General features: G+C 50.5%; 1 protein-coding gene across 11 annotated transcripts in view; it reads left to right on the top strand.

Moving 5' to 3' along the window:
• Positions 1 to 743: 743 nt before the first annotated feature.
• DNMT3B (DNA methyltransferase 3 beta) overlaps positions 744 to 26,343 on the top strand; it is a 41,850-nt gene continuing 16,250 nt past the window's right edge. For 2 of the 11 annotated variants that reach the window (XM_040447348.1, XM_040447350.1), the window contains exons 1-10: positions 6,352 to 7,498; positions 7,645 to 7,764; positions 15,864 to 16,026; positions 16,993 to 17,054; positions 18,983 to 19,090; positions 20,061 to 20,186; positions 21,090 to 21,299; positions 22,471 to 22,629; positions 25,137 to 25,244; positions 26,130 to 26,274. In XM_040447348.1, the coding sequence (XP_040303282.1) occupies positions 7,472 to 7,498; positions 7,645 to 7,764; positions 15,864 to 16,026; positions 16,993 to 17,054; positions 18,983 to 19,090; positions 20,061 to 20,186; positions 21,090 to 21,299; positions 22,471 to 22,629; positions 25,137 to 25,244; positions 26,130 to 26,274 (1,228 nt within the window). In that variant the 5' untranslated portion in view covers positions 6,352 to 7,471. Of the gene's footprint in view, positions 907 to 4,901; positions 5,008 to 6,349; positions 7,499 to 7,644; positions 7,765 to 12,257; positions 12,424 to 15,494; positions 15,668 to 15,863; positions 16,027 to 16,992; positions 17,055 to 18,982; positions 19,091 to 19,825; positions 20,187 to 21,089; positions 21,300 to 22,470; positions 22,630 to 25,136; positions 25,245 to 26,129; positions 26,275 to 26,343 lie in introns of those variants that run through there. The other 9 variants (XM_040447346.1, XM_040447353.1, XM_040447342.1 and 6 more) reach the window with 9 other exon arrangements.

The following is a 26,343-nucleotide window of genomic DNA, read 5'->3' as shown; positions in this document are numbered from 1 at the left end:
CTGACTGCCTTCCCTGTCTGCTCTCCTCTCCCCTCCCCTCCCCTCAAGATGGCTGACAAAGGCCCAGCAGGGTGGGAGGAAGGAAGGAAGGACTGGTCCGAGGGTCCAGAGGGGGTGACTGACTGGCGGGGGCAAGGCAGCGCCCTGGTAGCATTGGGGCTGAGGTGGGGGTAGAGGGAAGACTCAGCTGCTGTGTGACTCCAGTGGGGGCGCTTCCCTCTCTGGGCCCTGCGTCCAGACCGGCGCGTGCCAGCTTGGGGTGGGGGTGGGGGGTGGGGGCGGGGAAGCAGGGTCACCGGTGGAGTCCCGGAGTTGGGGGGATGCCTGCGAGCTCCCCATCAGGGCCAGTTCGAGGGGTGGGTAATTTAACAGGCCAGGGGTAAGGTGGGGGGGAACAGGAGGCGGTGCCTGTGGAGGAGGGGCGGAGGGGAGGCTCCGGAGTGATTTCAAATTTCCCTCGTCCCCACCCCCGGCTCCCCCCGCTCGCGCCCGGGGCCCGCTCTGAGTGGCTGCGGCGGGGGCGCCCCTGGGCGGGGGCGGGGCGAGCGCCGGGCCAGGGTTACAAGGGGCCTCGGCACCGCCCCCTCCCCACCCACTCCAGCTGCCTGGTCGGGCCTGCGCTGCCTCCGCGCCGCAGCCGCCCCCCAGCCCCGCGGACCCGGCCCGCGTGGACGCCCCTAGCGCCCCCCGACGGACGCCACCGGCCCACTGGCAGGCCGGCGAGCGGGCGGCCGCCGCGCCCGGCCGGCAGCGCGGGGGTTAAGTGGCCCAAGTAAACGTAGCTCGGTGATCGGCGCCGGAGATTCGCGAGCCGAGCGCCCTGCGCGGCCGCCCGCCGGCCTCCCGCCAGCCTGTCCCGACCCGCGGTTCGACCGCGGAGCGGCGCCCGAGCCAGGCTCTCGGCAGGTGAGCGCCCCGTGGTCCGGGGGAGGCTCGCCAGTCCGGGGGCTCCGGGGGCTGGGGTGGGGGGAGGGAAGAGACAACAGAGGGGTCCCGGGACTGGCAGGAGGGACCCGCTCTCCGGGACGTCCGGGGGAGCGGCTCCCATCCGTCTAGAGACCCGGCTTGGTAGGGGAGGAGAGGACCGCTGGACCACCTGGAACAAGAAGGAAAAATAGGGCGGGGGGTGCTGTGTCTTGCAGGGATAATCTTGCTGTAGTCCCAAGATCCCGGGGAGAGAGGTTTGTCTTCAGGGAGGGAAGATGGGGTGGCCTTCCTGGGGTCTAGACTGGAAGGGAGGACGTGTTCCTCCGGAGAAAAGTGGAGCAAGAAGGGGTCTTGGTCATCAGGAGGGGGAGTCCTTACCTGGCCTCGGCTTCAGAGGGAGCCTCATTAGGGGCGGGGGAAAGAGGAGAGAGTTCAGCCAGGAAGGTGGGCGTCCGTCCCTTAAGACTTGGACTAGAGGGTTTCGGGCGAAACCCGTTTAACCCCCTCGCAGGGATGGAAGAAAAGTAATGGGTGTGGGTGCGGGCGAGCAGGTGGGCCAGGGTGTGCACCAGGGGGGTGGCCTCCCGAGGTCCTCTCTAGATGAGCCACCGGGGCGAGGCACAGCGGCACTGCCGGGACGTCCTCGGGAGGGGCTGCCCTCTCCCCTTTGCACACCTGGCCGGGGAGGAGCCCGGCTGGGGCGGCGCCACCCTGCCCCGGCCACGCTGCCTGCCCTGGGGGCTCACTTTCCATTTTTCCCCTCTTCCGGGATGAAGCCGGTCCCACTTCCCAAACTCCGCAAACCGAGGTCTCAAAACCTTTAGCACCTTCCCGATACCGGCTTCCCTGCTAGTGTGATGGTTCGACGAGGGAGAGTAGGTGTTGAGTCCCACTTCGTAGGAGAGAAAGTGGAAACCAGGAAAGACTGCGGGGTGGACTTAGCAAGTTAGCAGCAGGGAGCCACTCTTGGGCTCGGGCTTTCCTGCTGGATTTACTCACCTGTGGCAAAGAAGGGCAGCCTTTCTGGGCCCAGCCCCAGGCCTGTGCCTCCAGTCTGCCCTTTCCCCCTTATCCTCTGGCCTGAGAGACTGGGCTCCCGTGTTTCCCCATCTCCCCACTTCCCTCGCGCCCGCCCCCCCCCCACGCTCCCCCCACCACGTCCTACCCCGCCCCCAGCTGAGAGAGTGCATGCATTCATGAGAATTACGGACAGTGAATTTGGACCGCTTCCTGATTTCTGGATGCTGTGGGTTTAGACTGACGGAAATTTTCCCCAGGAGGGGTAACCTTTCTGCCGCTCTCAGGTGGAGGGCTCAGGACACCGACCTACCCCTGCCCTCCTCCCCAACACCTGCTCTGGCTTCTTGTGCCCCCACCATGGATTCCAAGACTGCCTCTATTTTTCCAGGGTTGAATTGATGATACCTATTTTATAGGGCTGGTATACAGTAATTACTCAATAAAAGTCTGCTACTGTTGGCATCCTTAGCTAGCACGTGGGGTAAGCTGGCTGCCCTCTTTAGCGGCACACAAGTCTTTGGCATGCATTTAAATCTGTCCCAGCAACTTCATTTCCCTCTGTGCCTTAGTTATTACATCTGTGAAATAGGAACAGTGTTACTAGTAACCCTAGGTTGTGTAAGAATGAAACCAGTTTTATGCACGATTTAACATTTAACCCTCTATGTTCCTTAGATGTCTGATGGGTGTCAATAGCTCCTTCCACACTGGGCTTGGGGAAAGGGCTCGATGGGATAGTGCTTGGCATAGCAGGTGATGAATGTTGACATCTGAAATAGTTAACCAATAGCCCCTCTTTTTAGGGCAGCCACTAATGAGAAAGGGGGATGAAGGGAGGGACCTCTGCTGGCCCTACCTATCCTGTATTCCACCAAGGTACCCTATTCCTTTCAGTTAGGAAAGCTTTTCCAAATCCTTCCAAAGCTTTTCCAACTCCTGTTGGGAGTTGGCAGGAAGGAACGCCTTTGTTACTTTTTGAAAGGAGCCAGGGTTTTTGACGGGTTGGGGCCGCTTTTACCATCCGTCCCCCAAAAGTTTGAGGCCTACCTTGGAGGCATAATTGCAGAGCTAAGTGAGATCCTTTACCTTTCCTCCTTGGGGTAAAGAGGGCCAAGACAAAGGGGTTGGGCCTGGCTGCATCATGCGCCTAAAGCGTAGGCATTACCTGCCCCTCCTTCAAACCCTAGGAGGGGAGGAGAGTATCTGGGGGCTGCAGGGGGTGAAAGGGAGGAGCAAGGGAGGTAGGGGTGGGGGAAGTACCTTGCCTTCCTTTCCTTCCTTCAGCCACGTGGGGCCTGCGACCCAACGGTGCCTGTCACCCCTCATTGTAGCCCCAGGGACCCGTTTCCGATTTGGGAAAGTTTTTCCAGGAAAACTTACCTTGTGATTCCTTTGTCTCAGACCAGCTCTCACGCAAGCCATCTTGCTCAGACACCTTTTCCAATTTCATCTGAGGTGGTGCATTTTATTATTTTATTTTATTTTATTTTATTTTATTTTATTTTTATGGTTTTAATTTTATTTTTGAGAGAAAGTGAGAGCTGGGGAGGGGCAGAAAGAGGGAGACAGAGGATCCAAAGCAGGCTCTGCACTGTTAATGTAGAACCCAATGCAGGGCCTCGAACCCATCAACTTTGAGATCATGACCTGAGCCCAAGTGGGACGCTTGCTTAACTGACTGAGCCACCCTGGGCTAGTCCATTTTAAATCTCTAACTCCTCCTGGGTCCTATATCATGACAAATGCCCCCACCTTCCTCCAGCACTTGATAGGTACAGGGCCTCAGCTCTGGCCCGTTCTTGTGAGTTATTTTTTAATTGTGAATTCAGGTTGCTGGATCAGAGAAGTGCAGAATTCCTCATTGCATTTTCAGACCATTCTTATCTTTGCAAAGTGAGGGGCTGATTTGTCTAACTTTTTGTGGGGGCTGATCTCATCAGATCCCTTTTGTAGCTGATGGGACCAGGGGTTATGGGCACTGACCCCTCTGCCTCCACGCACTGGAAAATCCATGTATAACTTGACTCCTCCAAAACTTAATGGCCTACTGTTGATGGGAAACCTTACTGAGAACATAAACAGTCTATTAACACATACTTTGTATGTTACATGTATTGTATAATTTATTCTTCCAATAATACCTAACTTAAGTTTTTTCGGGGCACCTAGGTGGCTCAGTTGCTTAAGTGTTAGACTTCGGCTCAGGTCACCATCTACTGTGGCACAGAGCCTGCTCTGGATCCTCTGTCCCCCCCCCTGCCCCTCCCCCACTGTCCTTTCTGTCTCTTAAAATGAATAAATGTAAAAAATTTAATTTTTTCCCTAGTATTGCTAGGTTATGCAGTTAAATCTTTTTTTTTCTTCAAATTGTTGTACATTTACAAACTTTTTTTCAATATATTTCTTGAAAAAAATCAGCATATATGACACCTTTAGTTCAAGCCCACATTTTTCAGGGTCAACTGTATTGTAAAAAAGCCTGTTATCCATTGGGTCATATTATTAGTCTGAGGCAATAAAGGGGCCTGGGCATTAGAATCAAGTCTGGATTTATATACCTGTTCACTCCATTTATAAGTCACTGGCTTGAGCCTCAATTTCTCCATCTGTAAAATAGTCCAAGAATGGTTGGCTAATTGCAGGGGATGTTTAAGTCTGTTGAGTTGCTATAGCTTAAAAAATTGAGTAAATGTTGCATGTTACGGGGGCCCCTGGATGGCTCAGTTGGAAGAACATGCGGCTCTTAATCTCGGTTTGTGAGTTTAAGGCCCATGTTGGGTGTAGACACTACTTAAAAAATAAACTTGAAAAAATGCACGTTATGTAGTAAACACTCAAATATTGGCAAGTGGTTATTCTTTACTCCAGAAGGGAAACACAGTCCCAGTTCGCACAGTCTCCTCAGTTTTCTTCCAGGGAATAAGCAAAGATTTAGGAGGACCTGTTTTGTGTAGGGAATGGAAGTACTTCAAAAAATGCTTCATACAAGTGAAAATCAAATTTACCGTCTTCAGATGCCAAGAAGAAACTAGTCATCACCTGTACTTTCACAATGCCAAGGTAATCAACGTTTTGCTTTTATTTGGGGGCCTCCATTTCTATGTAGATAGGACCAGGAGGCCTTTCTAAGGGACCTGGATCCAAGGAGTACAGACTGGCAAGGAAAGGCGGCTCAATTGGTGAAGCCTTAGAGGGCACTGTGGTCACCATTGGGGCTGGCCTTTGCAAGCAGATGGAGAATAGTTTTGGGGATCAGGGGGAACAGAGTCTCTGGAATCTGCCACCATTGGCTTCTGTTTGTTTTTTTTTTAATTTTGTTTTTATTATTAGCTTGCCTGGTCAAAGTTGCCTGTGACTCACCCACAGAGATTTCATTCATTAAAACTGTGGTCTGTGGGCTCTGCCCTAGCTCAAACCCCTGTGTGCCCTCTACCTTCTCTCTGTCTGCTTTAGTTCTGTGACTCAGGGATCAAACTCAACTTTTGCAGAAAATTGTCTTTTTATAGCCTTTGAAATGTGTGAAGAGCGGTAGCCATAGAAAGACTACAGGAGATTTAGAAATGCGCTTTCAAAAATGACCAAGAATTGATGGGTGGGAGAGTAAACAGTTGTCAGTGGATAAAGGTTCTTAACCAATACATTTCCTTTTGGGGGCAGGTGGATACTGAGTAGGTATGGGATGGGAAGAGGCCCAAGGTGGCTGGGGGCTCCTAAGGTTGAGGGAATACATTTCTTGGATCATCACCTCCCTAGTTTTTTTTCTCCTCTCATTCTATAACTCTTAAGTCTCCTGGCCTGGTGGAATTTTCTTGGACCATTTGTTCTTATGTTCTGCTTTTTGGGAGATGGTCCTCAGCTTCCAAGCCCTAATATTTTAATTTTTGTCTTTTGTTTTGAAGTGTTCTTGTCCCAGAAATTCCATGTGTAATGGAGTCCTCATCCATCTTTTATCTCCCTGAGAGTATTGTTCTCTGTTTAGTGCTCATTCCAATATTTGTTTCTGAGGGTTTTTTTTTCTGTTTACTTTTTCTTTTCTTTTTTTTTAAAGGCTTTTTTTTTTAATGTTTATTATTTTTGAGTGAGAGGCAGAGACAGAGCAAGCGGGGGAGGGACAGAGAGAGGGAGACACAGAATCCAAAGTAGGCTCTAGGATCTGAGCTGTCAGCACAGAGCCCGACCCGGGACTCCAACTCACTACAAGATCATGACCTGAGCAGAAGTTGGACACTTAACCCACTGAGCCACCCAGGCACCCCTTTTCTCTTCTCTTCTCCCCTCTCCTCTTTTCTCCTTTGTGAGAGTGCAGGCGGGGAAGAGGCCGAGAGAGAGAGGGAGACAGAGGATCTGAAGCGGACTCTGCTGACAGCAGCGAGCCCAGTGTGGGGCTTGAACTCCAGAAACGCAAGATCATGACCTGAGCAGAAGCCAGGTGCTCAACCGACTGAGCCACCCAGGTGCCCCTACAGTTTTCATTTTTAATATTTAAGTTTTGAGCTTGATCTTCATGATTGAGAAGGACGAAAGTCATCTGAGACTTGAACTGGAGCATTTATTTCTCTGGGACAATGACTTGCACATCCCTATGGGTCTCCCCAAATAGAAATGATGTTCTCTGCCCTTGGGTCTGTCACCAGAGGAGAGGGATCTCCTAGTGTCCTGCCTGAGAGGCACAGGCCTGGCTGCAGAGAATGTGGCTCTCAGTCTCAGGGATCCTGTGTAAGCCTCTGGCTGGAGGAGGAGCATGGCCTACAGAACAGGCTGACCCAGGGGGATACCAAAATATTTCTTTACCATCCACCCTACAGTCCCATCTTCTGAGGCTAATTGGGTCTATTCCTAAGCAGCATTTGTTTGCTGTTGGAAGTGGACACACTTGGGCCACAGCTGGGGCTGGAACCCAGGCTTCCAGCTTTAGGAGAAGGGACGATGCTTTCTCGGTCAGTTGGTGTTCCCAGCAGCCAGCACAGTGCTGGGCCCCTGGCTCCATGAATGTGCGCTGTTCGGCTTGACTGAAGCATTGCTCTGCCTGAGTTTTGTGGCTGCAGCACTAGAATCTAGAGGAGAGAGGAGCAGAAAGAAGCAGAAGGAAGCTGGCTCACCCGGGATGTGGTGAGAAACAGAGTATTAACTAGGCTAGAAGCCTGAACAGGCAGGTGCTGTGACAAAGATCTTCTGGGTCATTCCGGGTTATGCAAGAGGCAGTGTGCGACACTGGGTGGAAGGGTTTGGAAAACTCTGAGCAAATCTGCATAGAGGTGTGGGCAAAACCTGTCCTGTTGTGCTCTTGAAAAAGGGTCTTAATTATATTGGGAGAGCAGTGTAGATTTTGGGGTGAACCAGCCTTGTTATTGTCTCCTCCACCACCTGGCTTTGTCCTACCACCCTCTCCTGAACCAGCTGTGGGCTCCGTGAGGATGGGCTGTTGGCCGTTGTCTGTCTGCCTGTGCTTCTCAGTGCCGAGCATGGCTCCTGAAGCCCGGGGGAGCTCCTGTCTGATGCTTGTAGGAGAGTGGCCTTTGCCAGCATGCTGATCTGTCTTGGGAAGTTCTGTGTAAGCGCCGGACAGAGTGATTGCTCAATATTAAGCTTGATTGTCGCCATTACCTAAGGCCACACAGCTAGCAGGGAGTAGAATGTGGATGGCGATGCTGTTGCATTTCTTTGAGACCTTTGTCCCCACCTGGCTTGGACCCACAGAACTGGCAGGATGCACAGATGTGTCTGGTTAAGATACTCAGGAGTGCCCGCTACAGCCCGCTCTTTGCCTGCAGGCCTGCTTCACCACTGTTGAGACTGGCAGACCCTTGCCCATACCAGGTAATTGTAGCTAGTTTTTGAAAAAAGTGGTTTATGTGGGACATAGGCTTTTTTTTTTTTAAATGTTTATTTTTGTCAGAGAGCAAGCAGTGCCTGCACAGGAGGGGCAGAGAGGGAGACAGAGGATCCAAAGCTAGCTCTGAGCTGAGAGCAGAGAGCTGGACACGGGGCTTGAGCTCATGAACCCTGAGATGATAACTTGAGCTGAGGTCAGTTGCTCAACTGACTGAGCCACCCAGGCACCCCTAAAATTTCTTTTAATGTTTATTTTTGAGAGAGAGAGAGGCAGAGTCGGAGTGGGGAAGGGGCCGAGAGCAAGGGAGACACAGAATCTGAAGCAGGCTCCAGGCTCCAAGTATCAGCGCAGAGGCCTATGGGGGCTTGAACTAGTGAACCACGAGATCATGACCCGAGCTGAAGTGGGAGGCTTAACTGACTGAGCCACCCAGGCGCCCCTATACTTTTTTTCTTGTGCAGAGAACTTTTAAGGTTTGCTGTCTTAGCAACTTTCAAACATACAATATAATATTTTAGTTGCTGTGCTGTATATTACTTCCCAGGGATTTATTTGTACCTTTTGACCATCTTTAAGTCATCTCTACACCAAACATGGGGCTCAAATTCACAACCCTGAAATCAGGAGGCACATACTCTTCTGACTGAGCCAGCCAGGTGCTCCCAAAATTTTGTCTTACAAAATATACTAAAAGAATACATACATACATACATGCATGCATACATACACACAACACACACACACATAAATATTAGGACTTTCTGATTATGGTAGCAGTAATCTGTAAGTCCTCCCATGTTGAATCAACTAGAAATGCTGTGTAAATTTATTTGTGTGCAGAGCTAAGCTCCCTAGAAAAATCCCCTGGGGACTAACTAGAAGAGGGAACCAGAAATAAGAAAATGTAAACTAAGGGATGTACAAGACCTTTAGGGAGAAAACTGGCAAAAATTTTCGGTAAGGTTGGCAGGCTTGCCCTAGCATAGGAGCACTTATTAGTAAAGCTACGATGATTAAAAGGGGTGGCAAGGGATAAATGCCAAAGGGAAAAGTCAGTCCAGAAACATCCTACATACATGGGGGGAGCTTTATAAAAGAAGAGGAGTTGGGACATGCTTGTCATTACGTGTGTTTGGCTTTCCTTATAGGGAAAAATGAGATCCCTACCTCATACCATACACAAGTAAATTTAGATTGTTTAAACTTGAATGGCCATTTTCGTTAGAGTTTTTTTGTTTTTTTTGAGAGAGAGAGCACAACAAGGGAGAGGAGTAGTGGTTCAGTGGTGGAATGGGGCGGGGGAGAGAGAGAGAGAGAGAGAATATATCCCAAGCTGGCTCTTTGCCCAGTGTGGAGCCCGATACTGGGCTTGATCCTATGACCCCAGGATCATGACCTGGCTGAAATAGCCAGAAGCTTAACTTAGTGAGTCACCCAGGCGCCCCTTGTATGGCCATTTTCTTTTCTTTTTTTTAATGTTTATTTTTGAGAGACAGAGACAGACAGTGCGAGCAGGGAAGGGGCAGAGAGAGAGAGAGAGAGAGAGAGAGAGAACCGGAAGCAGGCTCCAGGCTGTGAGCTGTCAGCACAGAGCCTGACTTGGTGCTTGAACTCATGAACTGCAAGATGATGACCTGAGCTGAAGTCAGACATGTAACAAACTCAGCCATCCCCTTGAGTGGCCATGTTCAAAGAAAGAAACGTTTCTTGGACAGTATCTGACTGTAAAAGTAACATGAGCATATGGTAGTTCACTCACAAACTACCCTCCCAGGAGACCTGACTTTTTACAGTTAGAGAACAAAATGCTGGAGGAACATGGCTTAATGCATATGCTAGCGTATTAACTGAGACTGCGTTGCACAGACTGTCACTTGACAAAGCTTCATCTTCTCTTCATTCCCTCATTCGTTGCCTCTCACTACCATCCCCCACTATGGCTGCATGGGATTTAGGCAGTCATTTGTTTGGAGCTTTTGCTATGATAAATGGGACAGCAGTGACCATGCTTGCACTCAGGTCTTGGTAAGAGCTTTGGGCTGTGTTGATTTGTAGCAGAAGAGTCCTGTGTAACAGGATATGGAACATTTGGCATTTTTAGGTATTGTCAGTTTGCCATCTCAAAGGCTCACTCTATCCCCATTGCCTCTATAAGAGGACAGTTGAGATTTAAGGCATTGGCTGTGTGGCAGCAGGAGCAGACTACTGTGAGGGGCAGACCCAAGGTGGTGGCTTTATAGAAATTTGGTCTTCACTTATGCCTTAGGGGAGAGGGCAGTGGGCTCTTCTACTCTGGCTTTGCTAAGGGACACATGACTATAGGAGCGAGCACTGCAGCTCCCAGAATCCTTTGCTCCTTTGCTTCCCACCCATCATTGTCAGAGTTAACCATTGGTTTCCGCTCCACATTTGCACACCCTTCCATGGGTTTCCCAAATAATTGTAGGGGAAGGGGGCTGCGTTTGTTTATAGGGTAAAAAGCTTAACTCGAAACTCCGCTTTAAGTTGCCTTTTCTTTGCAGATCTTTCTGTATATTCCTTGTGTTTTCTCTCTTTAGTTTAAGATTTTATTTTTAAGGAATTTCTACACCCAAAGTGGGGCTCAAACTCACAACCCTGAGTTGAAAAGTCACACACTCCACGGACTGAGCCAGCCAGGTGCCCCAGTTTTTTCTTTTTCTGTGAATTATCTATAAGGGTAATGGTATATAATTTAATTCCCATCCACTGAAGAACATCTAGATGTTTGTGAATATTTTGCTAATATGAGCAGTACTGCACGGAACATGTTCCTATAGCCATTTTTTTTTTTTTTGCATTTGTCTAATTTGACCCCTGCTGGGATCAATTATTTTAATAATTCTGATCAATATACCAAAGTTCAGTTTTTACTGTACAATGAAAGTGGTGCTTGCAGCCATGGCCTAGAGGCATGGAGCAGTTGTCCACATTCCTTCTGAATGCCCCAGGATGAAGGGATGCTTTTGTGAGGCAGAGCTGGAAAGTCTGGCAGGATGGCACACGGAAATGTGTAAGCCCCGGGTTCTTCTCAAGGTTTCATCCTCTACGTTGGGGGTCCCTAGCACCAACCACCCAGGGATTTAGGAGAGGTCATCTCATTTCACAAATGATAAAACTGGGGTTTGAGAAAGCCATTGAGGGCTTTTTCATCCCAGCTTTCCGTGGATCTGGTAATTTCTGGAATTTAGCAAAGATTTCCTAAAAGTCAGGTAAAGACCTTGAACTCTGTGACCTCATACTCTGCCACCAGCCAGGTGGGCAGCCTGTTTCCAGCCTCTTAGACTGTTGTACTTATTGTTCCCACTTCCCTCCTTCTCTCTGCTCACCTGGGTGAGGTGTCCCTACCCAGGTTTCACTTTTGTAACTATACTTAGCATATTGGTTTTAAAATGTCTTTGAGATCTGGCTCCTGAGTGAAGTCTAAATCTCTATCACTTAGCTGCTGTGCAAGCCTGGGCAAGGAATCTGCCCATCTGTTACCTCTGAGCTTCAGTTTACTCATCTGCAAAATGGGGCATCATAAGAGTAAGCTCTCTCTTTTTTCGGTGAGATACATAGTAATTACTCCATCTCAACTATTTTGTTATCTCCGACAAGGGAAGCAGCTAAGAAAGACTTGGGCGGCTGAGGGGGAGGATACAGGAGTCTAGATTTCCCTCCCAGGGGCTGTGGAGAAGACAAAATTTCTTTAAAAGGTGAATGGGAATATCTTTCAACCTCCCTTTTACTTTGCGTGATCTCTAACCCCTGGGGGGACTCATGTGGGGCAGGGATGCCCAAGTGGCCCCGCCTTCTACCTACTTCTCCATCATGTCCACCATCCTCCCCCCTTCCTGTATTGTGCATTTAATTAATGCAATTAACATTTACAAGATGCTGTGAAATGACTGCTGCTGGTGCCAGCCTGGAGGAAGTGAATGACATCACTCCTCAGCCTTATAGCTGGGTCGGGTGGGGGGACGAGTCCCTGAGCCTCCTCCCTGAGTCTAATTGGGGGTGCCACCCACCCTTCTGTCTGCCACATTGCATTTGGACACGTCTGACCTGGTTCAGTTGGGACACAGGCACCCTGCACTAATGAGGCAGAGCCTTGCAGGGAGAACCTTGCGGGTGAGCCCACCCTGTGCTGCTGCCCGCCCCCAAATCATGTGCTGGACCCCAGCTTCTGGGAAAGGGTCAGAGTTCACCATGCATCACGGTGGGTCCTGTCCCTCAGCCCTAAAGTTCCTCACAGTCTCTGGGATGGGTGAGGCAGTGTCCCTAACTAGAATTCTCGGCCGCCGTGTCTTGGCACGGCAGTTATAGGCACGTGCCCTGGACTGCCTAGGCATGAGTCTTGGCATTGCCACCTTGATGGGTGACTTAATTAATTCATCTGAGCCTGTCCAAAGCAGGTTGATAACAGGACCTGCCTCGGGATCTGGTGGGGGCTGAGAGAGCGGTTTGTACCACCTTTAGCTTTTACGGTCAGGACCTGGGCCCTGTTACAACACTGGGGTGGCAAGGCACGGTTGTTCGGTTAGCACAGCAAGTACTCTGGAAAAATCCCTCCGGAAGGTGCCATCTCGTTCAGGGTGGTAACCCAGCCAGGCTATTCTCCAGCGCTAGAAAGATCACACTAGGTAAAGCACTCGGCTTGTCTTGGGGGCCACATTATCCAAGAGGTGGTGGGAAGAGATGACGGTGATTTGTCTCTACCATTCGTTACACGCCGGTCTCTGGTACTAATTTCTTCCTGTTCTCAAGAGCATGTGGTTAAGTTTATGTATTCTTCTCTAACTTTAACTGGACTTGAGCACGTTAACAAGTCACGCTGGTCACGTGTGTATTATGTTGCTTAACAAGTGTGTGTTTTGTTGCTTAATCTGTGCCTCAGTTTGTCCATCTGTAAAATAGGGATACTGTGCACCACATTGAAGGATTAAATGAGTTGATGCAGCTAGAGCACCGAAGAGGGTGTTGCATATAGGGTAGTAAACGCTGAAAGAAAATTACTGTATCTTTAGGTGAGAGGATTTGTGTGCGGAGGGCCAGGTTATTACTTTTTGGAGCAGGAGTATTGGGAGAAGCCTTCCCGACTGTCACGATGTGGTTTTGGAGTCTGAACAACAGGGAGGTATGTGGTAGAGAGAGACGGGGAGGGCTTCCAGGCTGAGGAGGCAGCCGTAGCACATGCCTGGAGGCGCGCTTCATTCATCCTGTGTGTAGAATTGGTCAGGGAGAGGCACTGAGCTGGGCACCTTTCAGCCTGCACAGGTTCTGGATGCCGGTGTGTGTTGTGACAGTAAGACAGCAAGGGAAGTTCATGTCAATGCACATCCGGGGTGATGCAACTCACATAATCGAATTATACATTGGGAGAGGGGGAGTATTTTAAAATAGCTTCCCCGCTGGGGCGCCTGGGTGGCTCAGTCAGTTAAGCCTCTGACTTCAGCTCAGGTCATGAACTCACGGTTCGTGAGTTCGAGTCCCGCGTCCAGCTCTGTGCTGACAGCTCAGCCTGGTGCCCGGTTCCGATTCTGTGCCTCCCTCTCGCTCTGCCCCTCTCCTGCTCATGCTGTGTCTCTTTCTCTCAAAAATAAACTTAAAACAGCTTTCCCGGGCTAGCCCAGGTAGCTGAGGACACTTAGAGCTGGTTGGTGTCCTTCCCTGAACCTTCCTCCAGTCCTCATGTGCCTAGTTTATAGGGGCAGGAGATTTTTCCTGAATGTTGGCATGCGGCTTTGGGAAGGGTGCTCTGCTCACATGTCTGCTTGGTAGACTGGGGGACAGGTTGGCGCTGCTGAGGCCCTGGGGGAAGGCCCGAGGTAGTTAATCATTGTCCGCTCCTGGCTGCAGGCTCCACCTGGGCCTGTCTAGGAGGGAGCCTCCTGACTGACACAGTAAAGGGCCGTCTGAGGGAATCTTGGGCCCTGGATGAGAGGGAAGTAATGGCCCTCAATTTCAGCCTCTGACCTGCTTGTTACCAGCTTCTGACTGGAAGGCCTCACTGCCCTCCCCCCCTCCCCAAGCTTCTGTGTACCCTTTAGTGTCTTACACCCCATGACGCAGACGCCCTCCTGGTGTCAGGCTACCTAGGTTATTTAGTTCACTGGCTTGGCCAAGGGTAAGATGCTGGGAATTAATTATTCCTTGGAACCACACTCCAGCAGTTTTCCTCGGATTTTGGCAGCTTGGCCTCACAGGAACTGGCCGTAGGTCAGCCAACCTGTTCTTCCGGGTCAGGGCTTGGCAGTGAATGGGGGTGAGGAGCAGCTGATCAGACCAGGTCAGGCATTCCTCTGTTTCCGTGGGGCTGGTGAGGTTCCTTAACATGTATCAAGAGAAAACAGACCAAGAAGTGTGGCCCTGTACACCCTGGACCACGTGGGGTAGGTAGATGCCACCATGTGCTATGGATCAGTGTACATTTAGAACCAGAACAATGCTTCTCTAACTTGCACATAATCACCCAGGGGTCTTTCGAACATGTTGGTCTTGACTTAGGAGGTCTAGGGCCAGTGCCTGAGATTTTGCAGCTCTGACCAGCTCCCAGGTGATTCCCAGAGGTGCTGCTCCCTGAGCCTTATGGGAAATACAGCAGGGGTCTAGTTGCCCCATGCCCTGGCCTGGGGGACGGACAGGTGCAGAGGATGGCTTCGGGACCCCAGGGCACACCGCCCATCCACCTGGGGGCGCTGCAGGCCAATTCAGACCGCTCCCCACATCGCCCCCTGGTGGATGTGGTGCCACATCACTATTGCAGTCCACCGCCCTGTAGCCTAGAGGATGTTTCTAGAAGGTACCCCGGGAGGCTAGTGTGCGTCATCTGGTACGGTACGGTACGGTGCGGTGAGTCCCCAAGATGGGGCCCAGGGGTTGGGAGTGCTCAGTGCTGATGAGCAGCCTTTTGTTCAGGAAGCTTTTCCCAAGAGCTCAGGAAGCTTTTTCAGTCCAGAGCAATAGGGTGTGGTGGCAAATACCTCTGGAGTAGTTTGGGGGAAAGTATGGAATGGGTGTCTGGGGGCCTCATCTACTACCTAGGTTCTAGTTTTGCCTTGGTGCCCTACCTCTTAGATGTGATTTTTGGCCTTGGAGACTAATCCTGTCTGTGTGTCAGTTTTCCTTTTCTATAAAATGGGCCCACAATCCCATTAATAGGCGTAAATGAAAGGTGCACGCTCTTGCAGCCAACATCTGTTGAAGACCAGGATGAAGGTCGCACAGCCCTTCAAACCTTCAGCGAGGACCTGGCCTGAGCTGGTCTGAGCTGAATAGCCTGGTGATGATGCAGTTACCAGGACAGGCAGCAGTGGGGAGAAAGGCCCAGAGGTGGGGTGAGGCTGGAGCAGATGGGGAGCATGCCCCTTGTTAACTGCCCCAGTCCTTTGCCTGTGCTCCTCCATCCGTTCCCTTCTTGGGAACTTGGGACTCTGAGCCCCAGCTGGTGAGGGAGGAGGGGAGTGAGCGACAGGCCAGCAGACCAATGGGCCCCTGAGGTTGGGGTGGGGCGGGGCTTGTGCTGCCATGGAGAGGAGAGAAGCTGTTCTGTGGGGGAGGAGGGGGCGGGTGGGAAGAGGACCTGGAGATTGAGGGGAAGGGAGAGAGCAAACAAAGGGGTCAGGAGGGAAAATAATGCACTGGCTTCCTGAGGCCCTGCGGAGGCTGGGCAGGGAGAGGGGGCCAGGGGCAGAGGGGACCAAGGCTGGCTGCAGGCAGACCCGGGCAGGCGGGTCCTAAATGGCATTGTTTGAAGTGGCCGGCTAATTGCACAGAACAGCCTAAGCCTCAGACCACAGCCCAGCCCCCTCCTCTGTCCTGGGTGCTGGTGTCTGAGCCTTCGGGCCGCCTGGCCACATGGAACCAAGTCCTGAGCCTCCGAGTTTGGTGAGGGGGGCAGGCTATGGGGTGGGGGGGGGGGGCAGCCTGGGTGGGGTCCTTGGGTAGGAGTATCACCCGGAGAAATATGTCAAGGGGCCTCCCTTGGCCTGAGGACGTAGAGCCATTGGTGGGAGGTTTGGGGTGTGCTGCCCCCTTGTGCCCTTGTTTCCCTGCTACCCTACCTATTCTGGCCCTCCTGCAGGAAACAATGAAGGGAGACACCAGACAACTCAACAGAGAGGAGGACGCCAGCGGGAGGGAAGACTCCATCATCACTAACGGGGGCTGCAGCGACCAGTCTTCTGACTCCAAGGATGCGCCCTCACCCCCCATCCTGGAGGCTATCAGCACCCCGGAGATCAGAGGTGGCCGGGCTAGCGGGGAGGAGGGGTGGGACAGGCCCTGCAGCTGGGACATGAGCCTCCGAGCAGGCTCGAGGCAGGTTGTGGGGAGAGGCTCTGGTCTCTGACAAGCCCCGCCACATCTCCCAGGAAAGAGAAATGGATGGAGGCAGAGCCCAGCCCGTTTCTCATCCCTGCCCACAGCCCTTGCCCCCCTTCTCCTCTCCCCTCAGCTGGGACTCTGAGGAGGTAACCCCGGGGTGATGACCCCTGTCCTTTTCCAGTCATGATGGGGTTGCGGCATAGCCTGGGGTCTTTGGCTCTTCTGCAGAGGGACCCCTCTCCCCTTGCAGGTGATTATGTGGCGAGAAGACACTTGCCACATATGTGGGGGAGGATCTGAGGCTTGCTTCCTTTGCCATCCTGCCCTCCCTGCCCCTCCCCTCCACAGTTCTGGATCACATCACCTGGGATCCACCCCACTGAGATTTCCTGACCCAGCTGGTTTGGAAACGCCTGTATTGTCCCATCCTGTTGTTGAAATCCTCTAGAGCTGTGCTGTCCAATAGAACACTCTGCGAGGGTGAAGTGTTCTGTTTCGGCGTGGTGCGCTAGAATAGCCACTAGCCACATGCGAGCACTTGAAATGTGGCCGATATGGCAGGCACTGGACTGTTCATTACTTGCAGTTGGTGGCCATAATTCTGGAAGGAAATTGATGCCTTTCCTGCTGAGTACCTTCAGTCATTGTTTTGGGCCCTATTATGTGCCTGGCCCTGTGCCCTGTTGCCTTATGAATACATTGAAGGGAAATCAGATCCTGAGGGGCTCAGTTAACCCTCTGAGGATGCCAGTGGGTCTAGAGAGATCTCTGCCCCCAACCCAGAGAGGAGACTACAGGGGACAGCAGGTCAGCGAGGGAAGACACGGCTGCCCCCTGGCCCGGAGGCTGGCCCTTCCACAAAAGACAAGACCGGTTCTTTTCTCCAGGCCGAAGATCAAGCTCACGACTGTCCAAGAGGGAGGTCTCCAGTCTGCTAAGTTATACTCAGGTATGTGTCCTCATGTCCCTTGTGCAGGATTCGGGAATTCCCTTGAGTGGCATCCAGTAAATACTTGTTGAGTGATGGATTTGAAAACTGCTAAGCACACAGAGGGCTTTGAACAACCTCATGCATGAAGGCATTTTCTGCTACGTGCCAAGTCTTTTTTTTTTTTAATCATAAACATTAATTTTACTCCATTTTAAAGTTTTTTACTAAATGCTTCCCAGCATATTTCTGAAATTCTCATTTTCCCAGTTCGGAGGATCCAATTACATTGATAAAGTTTTAATGTAGTAAAATCGCTCCTTTTATTCCTGGAATGAGCCCAACTTGTTTGTGGTGTGTTTTCAATCTGATTTCCTTTCACATCTATTCATGAATAAAGTGGATGTGTGATTTTTTTTTTTTTTTTTATTTCTTAGAATATATTTGTGTCTGGTTTTGATCTCAGGGTTATGTGGCCTCAAGGATTTTTTTCCCCTCACGTTGGAAAGAACTTGCCTTAGGGGACTTCTAACAATCATTGCAATGTCTTTTAACGGCTGCTGCAAAGTCAAGGTTTCTACTTGATCAATTTTTTTTCCACCTTAGAGTCTTCCCATAATTTTTTTTTATTCCCGACATTTATGCCTTTCTTGTTCTTATTAGTCATAGTAGAGTTGGGTTGTTTTTTTTTTCCAATTTGGTTACTTTTTTGAAAGAGCTGGTGTCCAGCGTTGGGGACAAAGTTACAGACAAGTGTAAATTCACATTCGCACGGCTTCTGTTCTGCTGGAGGGCAACCAGTGGACGCCCAGAGGATGAGCATAAGAATTGTGTGGATGTTTGGGACTGGGTGCTCAGGACACCTGTTTTAGCTCTGGTGGACCATCAGCAGGAGTGGCAATGGAACCTCCGGCCTGAGCATTTCCCCTGAGTCTGGCCTTGAGTGAGGCCTGCGTTGCTTGATTCTCTCTTTTTTTTTTTTTTTTCAACGTTTTTTATTTATTTTTGGGACAGAGAGAGACAGAGCATGAACGGGGGAGGGTCAGAGAGAGGGAGACACAGAATCTGAAACAGGCTCCAGGCTCTGAGCTGTCAGCACAGAGCCCGACGCAGGGCTCGAACTCATGGACCACGAGATCATGACCTGAGCCGAAGTCGGCCGCTTAACCGACTGAGCCACCCAGGCACCCCAGTACTGTTACAGTTTTAAAGAGTGAAATGGACTCACTCAAGGCCTCAAAATTGGCAAGTGAAGTGAAAAAATCAAGTTCTTACTATTACATCCAAAACTCAGGCTGCTTACCAGTGCACAAGTTTTTGGGTTTTGCTGTGCAGCATGGGACATGTTCATTGGTGCCATTTCTTCCTGGTCCTTGTATCAAGAAGCATCTCCTTTGAGCCTTTGATTTCTCCCACTTAATTGTGCAAATTGACCAGCTCTCCCTGTTAGTCCTAGCCAAATCAGTCTCCCCAAGGTGCAGATCCAGATTGCATTCATACTGTGTCTTAGATTTTCTGATTCCACTGTTTTGTGTGTGTGTGTGTGTGTGTTTTTAGTGTGTATTTATTTTTGAGAAGAGGGGGGAGGGGCAGAGAGAGAGGGAGATGGAGAATCTGAAGCAGGCTCCAAGCTCTGAGCTGTCAGCACAGAGCCCGACGTGGGGCTTGAACTCGTGGACCGTGAGATCATGACCTGAGCTGAAGTCAGACACTCAACCGACCGAGCCACCCAGGCGCCCCAGGGGTTTTCTTTTTTGATCATGTCTTGAATTTGTGATCCCCAGGGTAAGCCACTGTAATGTCTTATTGGAACAAAATATTTTGAAAATATTTCCAGGTAACTTGGGCCAGTATTGTTTTCAGTATGATTGACTTTTCATTCTTAAACCGTTTGGGGTTATGTCACCTTTTGATAACATTTAAAGTTCATAATGCTTTCATTCATAAAGGATCTGACAGGTGATGGAGATGGCGAAGGGGAAGACGGGGATGGCTCTGACACCCCAGTGATGCCAAAACTCTTCCGTGAAACCAGGACTCGGTCTGAAAGCCCAGCTGTAAGTCCCCCACTTCCGAGCCCAGGCACTTCCAACCAGACATAGGCCTGCATAAACACACACACACACACACACACACACACACACACACACACACAAAACCAAAAAATGGTCTTGCAGCCTCCAGAGAGAACTTTGGAGAGAGAGGTGAATACATGTTTTGAAAGTGGAGAATGACAGACAGCAAGGCTCACGGATAGTCAGTGAAGGTCTTCTCTCCCGTGGTAGTGTTTCAGGTGTTTCAGCTCTTTTCAGACACTCCTGGCTGCAAGTGCCCGAGACTGCTAGTTTGTAGGTGAATGGCTCAAATGCCTATTCCCTCTGGGACTCATTTCCGTAAGTGGAGTCTGTGACTTAGTGTGTGGTGTGGAAATGGGTAGGCGATCGTTGCTAGTGGCCTCCCACCCCATTAGAGAACAGGCTGACGCTCGAGGACCGTGGCGGGTCTAGTTTACAACCTCCCCCAGAGTATGATGGAGGTCATCCCCATTACAGAGGACAGAAGGATCTGGTAACTAACCCAAGGTTAAACATTGATTCTTGCGTGCAGGATTCGAATACAGGAATTGTGCACCACCCAAGTTCATGCCACTTTGAGAAAGGAGCCTAAGGGCTTCTCATCCAGCTGCTTGATCCACTACCTTCCAGAAGAAGACAACAGTCACTCTAATGCTTTGGGGGGACAAAATGTTTGGTTTGGGGTAAACTGGATGTTATTTTCCATTCAATCTGCAGGTGCCAGTTGCCTCTGACGGGCAGTGCGGGATCTGCTGTGGACCATCGGCAGCCCTGCTGGCACCCTACCCCTTCCCCCAGTAACAGGGGAGTTTCTGGGGGAGATCCTTTCAGCCCAGAGTCCTTCCCTGCTTACCCACCTCTTCACTTCTGGGGACCTCAGGCGACCCCTCAAGTCCGAAACTCCATGCCTGTAGTCACCAAAGGCCTCCTGCTTATCCTCTCTTGCTTCCAGGTCCGAACCCGAAATAACAACAATGCCTCCAGCCGTGAGAGGCACAGGCCCTCCCCACGCTCCACCCGAGGCCGGCAGGGCCGCAGTCACGTGGATGAGTCCCCCGTGGAGTTCTCAGCTACCAGGGTTGGTTCCCCGGACACCCCCAGTCTCTTAAGTGGAAGATCCGCCTCTGTCACTGTGCCACTGAAAGCAGCCGGCGTTTAACCTATATCTGTTCCTCACACTCAGCACCTTTTCAGGGTCTTGCCTTTCCTTTCGCTCCCGGGTGCTGGGTAAGCTTCTCTCCTGGCCTGATTCTGGATGGAACCCTGGTGGAATGTGAGAATTCCCTGTTGACTGGGTTCTTGCTCCTCCTTGGGAATGAGCTCAGCTCCACTGACTCCAGAACTGTTTTGTCTCGCTATTTCTTCGCTGACTGTCTTTTTTTTTTTTTAATTTTTTTTTTTCAACATTTATTTATTTTTTGGGACAGAGAGAGACAGAGCATGAACGGGGGAGGGGCAGAGAGAGAGGGAGACACAGAATCGGAAACAGGCTCCAGGCTCCGAGCCATCAGCCCAGAGCCTGACGCGGGGCTTGAACTCACAGACCGCGAGATCGTGACCTGGCTGAAGTCGGACGCTTAACCGACTGCGCCACCCAGGCGCCCCATTCGCTGACTGTCTTGAGGCAACCCCAGTGGTCACAACAGTTCTCCACTCCTGTTGCAAGGCTCGGCACACAATAAGCATTTAAGGAAACCAGTGGCCCTCTCTGAGCTTGGCTCTGGAGTCTCTAGACATCACTCATGCTTACTCTGCCTTCGTCCTATCTGTCATGATTCTGTCCCTGTTCTGATGGAGGTTGCTTTTTCCCACCACTCAAGGGGTGCTCACTCGTTCCTGGAAAACCATCCTTGGTGGTGTCTGTTCTCAACTTAACACCTTCACGCTTCAGGCTTGCCCGGGATCCAACTGGGGGGACCACCGGTCTCCGGTCACCTGCCTGGTTTGCTGTGGCCCAAGATCTGTGTCCTTCTGTCCACAGTCCCTGAGGCGGCGGACAGTATCCTTGGCAGGCACACCGTGGCCGTCCCCCGCCAGCCCCTACCTCACCATTGACCTCACAGATGATGATGTGATGCCCCAGAGCAGCAGTACCCCCTACGCCCGCCTGGCCCAGGACAGCCAGCAGGAGAGCTTGGAGTCCCCGCAGGTGGACGTGGAGGGGACAGATGCCGACAACACCGAGTATCAGGTACCACTGGGAAGGCCCTACGTAGTAGGGAAGGGCAGCCACTCACCCAGAGGAGCCTACTCCCACGTCTTTTTTTGGTCACATCTATTCTAATATTTGAATTTCTTTTCCATATGCACCAGTCCTTCCTTCACCCTACTTATCTGCCAGATATAATTCAAACACCTAATTGATTTCCCCAACATCACATTTGTACCCCCAAATAAGTGTACCCTGTTTGTACATGCTTCTGTTCGTCCTGTTTTACGTACAATTGGAGACCAGCCATTTTCACTTATTAGGAACTGGAGTTGTCTCACTTTCTTGTCTATAACCCATCTAGTGTAGAGTTCGTAATTAACCAGTTGGGCTCATTTATTTCACTCCAGCATTGCTGCATATATACATACGTGTCTGCATATATCATGTAGATAACCTTTTTTTCTTATGTATATCAGACTATAGGTATATTTTCATAACTTGTTTTCATGGGCATCTCACATTTTATGGTAAGCTTTTTATGTGCAAACGTCCATATATATATATATATATTTTTTTTTTGCATTTCATTGCCTTTGTAATAACCTGTGTAATGGCCTGTGGTGGGAATACCCAGTGATTGTCATTATTTACTCTAATGTTATGTTCTGTGAGTTTTCAGTCGGCAACTTTCATTCCTAGATACTAGGTTAAATGTATTTGTGAAATGTTGTAAGTCTAATATAATCCCATGTTCCTATCAAATAACCAAACTGGTCCCTTATTTTCAAGGGGTTCAAACTCATAGTTTTAATTTTTTTAAAGTAATCCTTGCACCCAATGTGGGGTTCAAACTCACAGCTTCAAGATCAAGCGCCTCTCAGCTGGGCACTTGTTTTTTAATATTTATTTTTGAGAGAGACCCCATAAGAGCATGGGGGAAGAGGCAGGGAGAGGGGGACAGAGGATCTAAAGTGGGCTCCACGCTGACAGCAGAGAGCCTGCGGGGCTCCAAATCACCAGGAGATGGAGATCATGACCTGAGCCGAGGTTGTACCTAGGCTCCCAGGGGCCCCCATGCTGGGCACTTTGGAGGGAGCCCCAAGTTGGTCCCTCAGGCAGTGGCCATTGGGGTCAGTGGGGTGGGCAGGACTTTTCCTTGGCCCAGGCAATCTGTCTCATTGGGATTCTTTTTTGTGGTTCTTCCTTCTAGGATGGGAAGGAGTTTGGAATAGGGGACCTTGTGTGGGGAAAGATCAAGGGCTTCTCCTGGTGGCCTGCTATGGTGGTGTCATGGAAGGCCACCTCTAAGCGACAGGCCATGTCCGGCATGCGGTGGGTCCAGTGGTTTGGTGACGGCAAATTCTCCGAGGTGAGTCCAGTGCAAGGCAGGCTCCCGGGCCACAAACCTGCAGCGTTTCCCTCCCTTCCTTGTACACTTGATGTTTTACGATGCAAGGCCCGTGATTGCTTTCTCCAGATGGATGAGGCTATTTGACTCAGTATGTCTAGGAAGGATAAAAATTTCTTGTTAAATAGCATAAACACATTTAGGGTCTCATGGGGCTTAGAGCTCTGTGTGCTCTTCTAGGAGACAAAAAGCTGGAACGTTCTCTGAATCCACTTGTGGCCACTTGTGCTCTCTTTTTTGCTTTTTATGGATTCCTGTGGAATTGGGAATGGCCACTTGGGTAAGCATCCTCAAAGATCTTTGGAGAAGCTTAGAAGAGACAGGAAGGGTGGTCTCTGCCTCTGAGCACCATTTAGCCCTGGAGTCATGTGGGGAGGAGCATGTCTGGCTAGGCCTAGGGTCACCTGGTGACAGTTCTGAAAAAGTTCAACTCAGAGTACCGACTTCAGAGTTTGTTGATTATGTTCTTTTTGTTGCTGATGATATATATATCCTCTAATGTTTTATATATATAGATTATATATATATATCTAATTTTGATATGATTAACATGATTATGTTCTTTTTGTTGCTGATATATATATCTAGTGTTTATTTTATTTTTGAGAGATAGATAGAGTGGGAACAGGGGAGGGGCAGAGAGAGGGAGACGCAGATTCTGAAGCAGGCTCCAGGTTCTGAGCTGTCAGCACAGAACTTGACACGGGCTCGAACCCACGAACCGCGAGATCACGACCTGAGCGGAACTCGGATGCTTAACCGACAGAGCCACACAGACGCCTCTGTTGTTGCTGACATTAACCACTTTATGTTCTTTCTTGATGAGAGCCGGTGGGACAATAGTTGTGTTGGGCATGAATCAGGCACTTTTGATTTCTTACCTGTCCAAAGCACACTATGAGATCTCAGGTTTTGATGAGAATAGTGTAGGCAATACTTTGCCTGGGATGGTCTCTTTTCAAAATGTTAGTCCAACCTTCAGCACGTCCAGAGGTTAGATGAGGAACAACAACAAGCTGGGCTGGGATGGAGGCAGGTGTGGTAATGGAGGGCCATTCAGTACATCTGTGTGATTCAGCATCAAGTTGAGGTTCTGTTTTTTCCCACGATTTGGGCTTCCTCGGGATCATTTGCCATAAACACGTTGAAATTCCCAATAGGCAGGACGAGGAGGATTTGGAGTCCCCCTCGTAGGCAGAATACACGTAGGTACTCTGTTTGACCAGCAGAGGGAGCAGGTCAACAAATGTCCCGGGCTTGTGCTCTCCCTGAAGCCTCTAACTGAAGGATGTGGGCTATGAGTTCTGTGAAATGAAGCAGCAAGGATTGTTTGTAACTGCTTTGGCCCAGTGAGACACAAATTGAGCTCTGCAAGGCTGGTCTGATGTTAGTAAGATGATGTGGGGGGGCTACTAGCATTATAGGATAGGGTTGCAGTGCACGTCTTGGTGTTTGGGGTACACATTGCATGCAACAGAGCAGTTCAGGACTGGGAACAGCACTGGTGTTTTCAATGTACAATCACACCGACCCCTAGTTTCTTTTAAATGCTTTTTTTTGAAAGCTTATTTTGAGACAGAGAGAGAACTCAAGTGGGGAGGGGCAGAAAGAGAGTTGGCGAGAGAATCATAAGCAGGTTCTGCAGTGTAAGCACAGAGCCTGACGCGGAACTCAACTCAAAAACTGACATCGTGACCTGAGCCCAAATCAAGAATAGGACGCTTAGGCGACTGATCCACTCAGCAGCCTCGTCCCCGCCCCCCGGCCAGTTTTTTATACGTGGTGGCAATTCCCTGTCATGGAAGGTCAGGATTAGAGGTATAAGCGCAAAACGGAAGTTGGCACGACAGAGAGCATGCGCTGTGGGGAACCAGACATCACCTGTCTTTCAGTGCTAATCAGCATCCCGGGACAGGAGTTTCATCCCCTCCCTTCGGCGGCCTCATTAGTTCATGCAGGCCCTGGAGACTTGGGGAATATATGGGTATTTAGCCCCAATGGAAGGCACATATCAACAAATCAACATAACTAGAAAGTGCTTACTTTTGCCACATTATTCTCTAAACATGTACATTAAATTCCCTTAATAAAAGGCTAAATAGTTAATCTCAGCTGTCATTTGTCATGCTCACGAAGGAGGGAAGGACATGTACAAAAGCACCAATATTGGAACGTCCACTGTGCGTGTCAACACTGAGATGGGGCCCACACCAGGGACCTGTGGGTCATTTGGTCTCAGCACATAACACAAATACAGGGCGCACCCTCCATTTGGAGAATCCTACTTTCTCCCATTTGGAGTGTCATGTTCACTGTGCTTCTGGCTATAGGGTGTGTCAGAGGCTGTGTACCAGTTCTGTTTTCTACTTTCTCTAACCTCCTTTTCAGTCTGTGAACATGATCCCCAGGAATAAGCCTGGGAGAGATACAGGCTGCAGACGGGTGTTGATGATGGCTTTCTCTTTCAGGTGTCTGCAGATAAGCTAGTGGCCCTGGGGCTGTTCAGCCAGCACTTTAACCTGGCGACCTTCAATAAGCTGGTGTCTTACAGGAAGGCCATGTACCATGCTCTGGAGGTAACATGGTAGTGGGTGGTGGGGGTCTGGACCCAAGAGCAGAGTTAAAGCAAGTGACGTACAGAAAGCCAGCTCAGGCCACAGCATAGCCAGTGCTAGCGTGGAGGGGACACATGAAGTGCGTGCAAATATGACAGTAGCCTGATGATTGAGAAGAAAAGGAAGGGATTTGAGACTTCCATGCCTTCCCGGCTCTATGCCCCCTTCTCCGTGTACTGCTAGAGGGGGGAAGAGCACTGGGAGGTGGGAGACCATATTCCTATCTGTCGAGCTTTTCCAGAGCCTCAAAAGCTGCTGGAGAGCAGCTGAGGCCTCTTCGCCTTGTCTGTGGGGGATCCATCAGGCTGTCATTCCCTTTACCTTGACGTGGAAAGAAAATGGCCAGTGGCCTTGGTCCAGCATTTGTGAGCCAGGCTTTGTGCTTATATGACCTGTAAAACATCATAGTGCTTCTGTAATAGGACTTAACACTTGATGTCTCCCCAGCTTCATTGGGGAAAAAAAACACAAGAAATCTGGAGATTTCTTAGAGGCAATGAGACTGTGCTGTGGCTGATGCCTCTCCTATATCTAAAAGTGACAGAGCTAATTCTGATCCTCTGGCCTCTGAGAGGGAGCTGACCACTCAAAGCCCAATGGGGAAGAGATGCTCTTTGGTGCCTGCATGGAGAGACTTCATTCTCTGCATGGCCTCCTGCCTGTCTCCGTACACAGGCACCCCCCCCCCCCCCCCAAACCCCAGTCACATACCATAGCCCAGGACAGCTGCTAGGCTATGAAAGGGGCCAGTGTGAACAGGAATGCAGGCCCCTGCTGGGTGAATCCCTGGGTGTGGCCTGGCAAGCATCCACCCCTCCTGTTCATCCCGCCTCTTTATCTCCACAGAAAGCCAGGGTGCGGGCTGGCAAAACCTTCCCCAGCAATCCTGGTGACTCCTTGGAGGACCAGCTGAAGCCCATGTTGGAGTGGGCCCACGGGGGTTTTAAGCCCACCGGGATCGAGGGCCTCAAACCCAACAACAAGCAACCAGGTGGGATTGGGTCCCTGGGCAGCACCCACCATTAGCTGCTGGTGGGGACAGTCTTGGGAAATGCAGTCA

Source organism: Herpailurus yagouaroundi, unplaced genomic scaffold (assembly GCF_014898765.1).
Source record: "Herpailurus yagouaroundi ecotype Mexico unplaced genomic scaffold, PumYag 196, whole genome shotgun sequence".
Lineage (NCBI taxonomy): Eukaryota > Metazoa > Chordata > Mammalia > Carnivora > Felidae > Herpailurus > Herpailurus yagouaroundi.
This window is presented reverse-complemented; position numbering and strand designations above follow the sequence as displayed.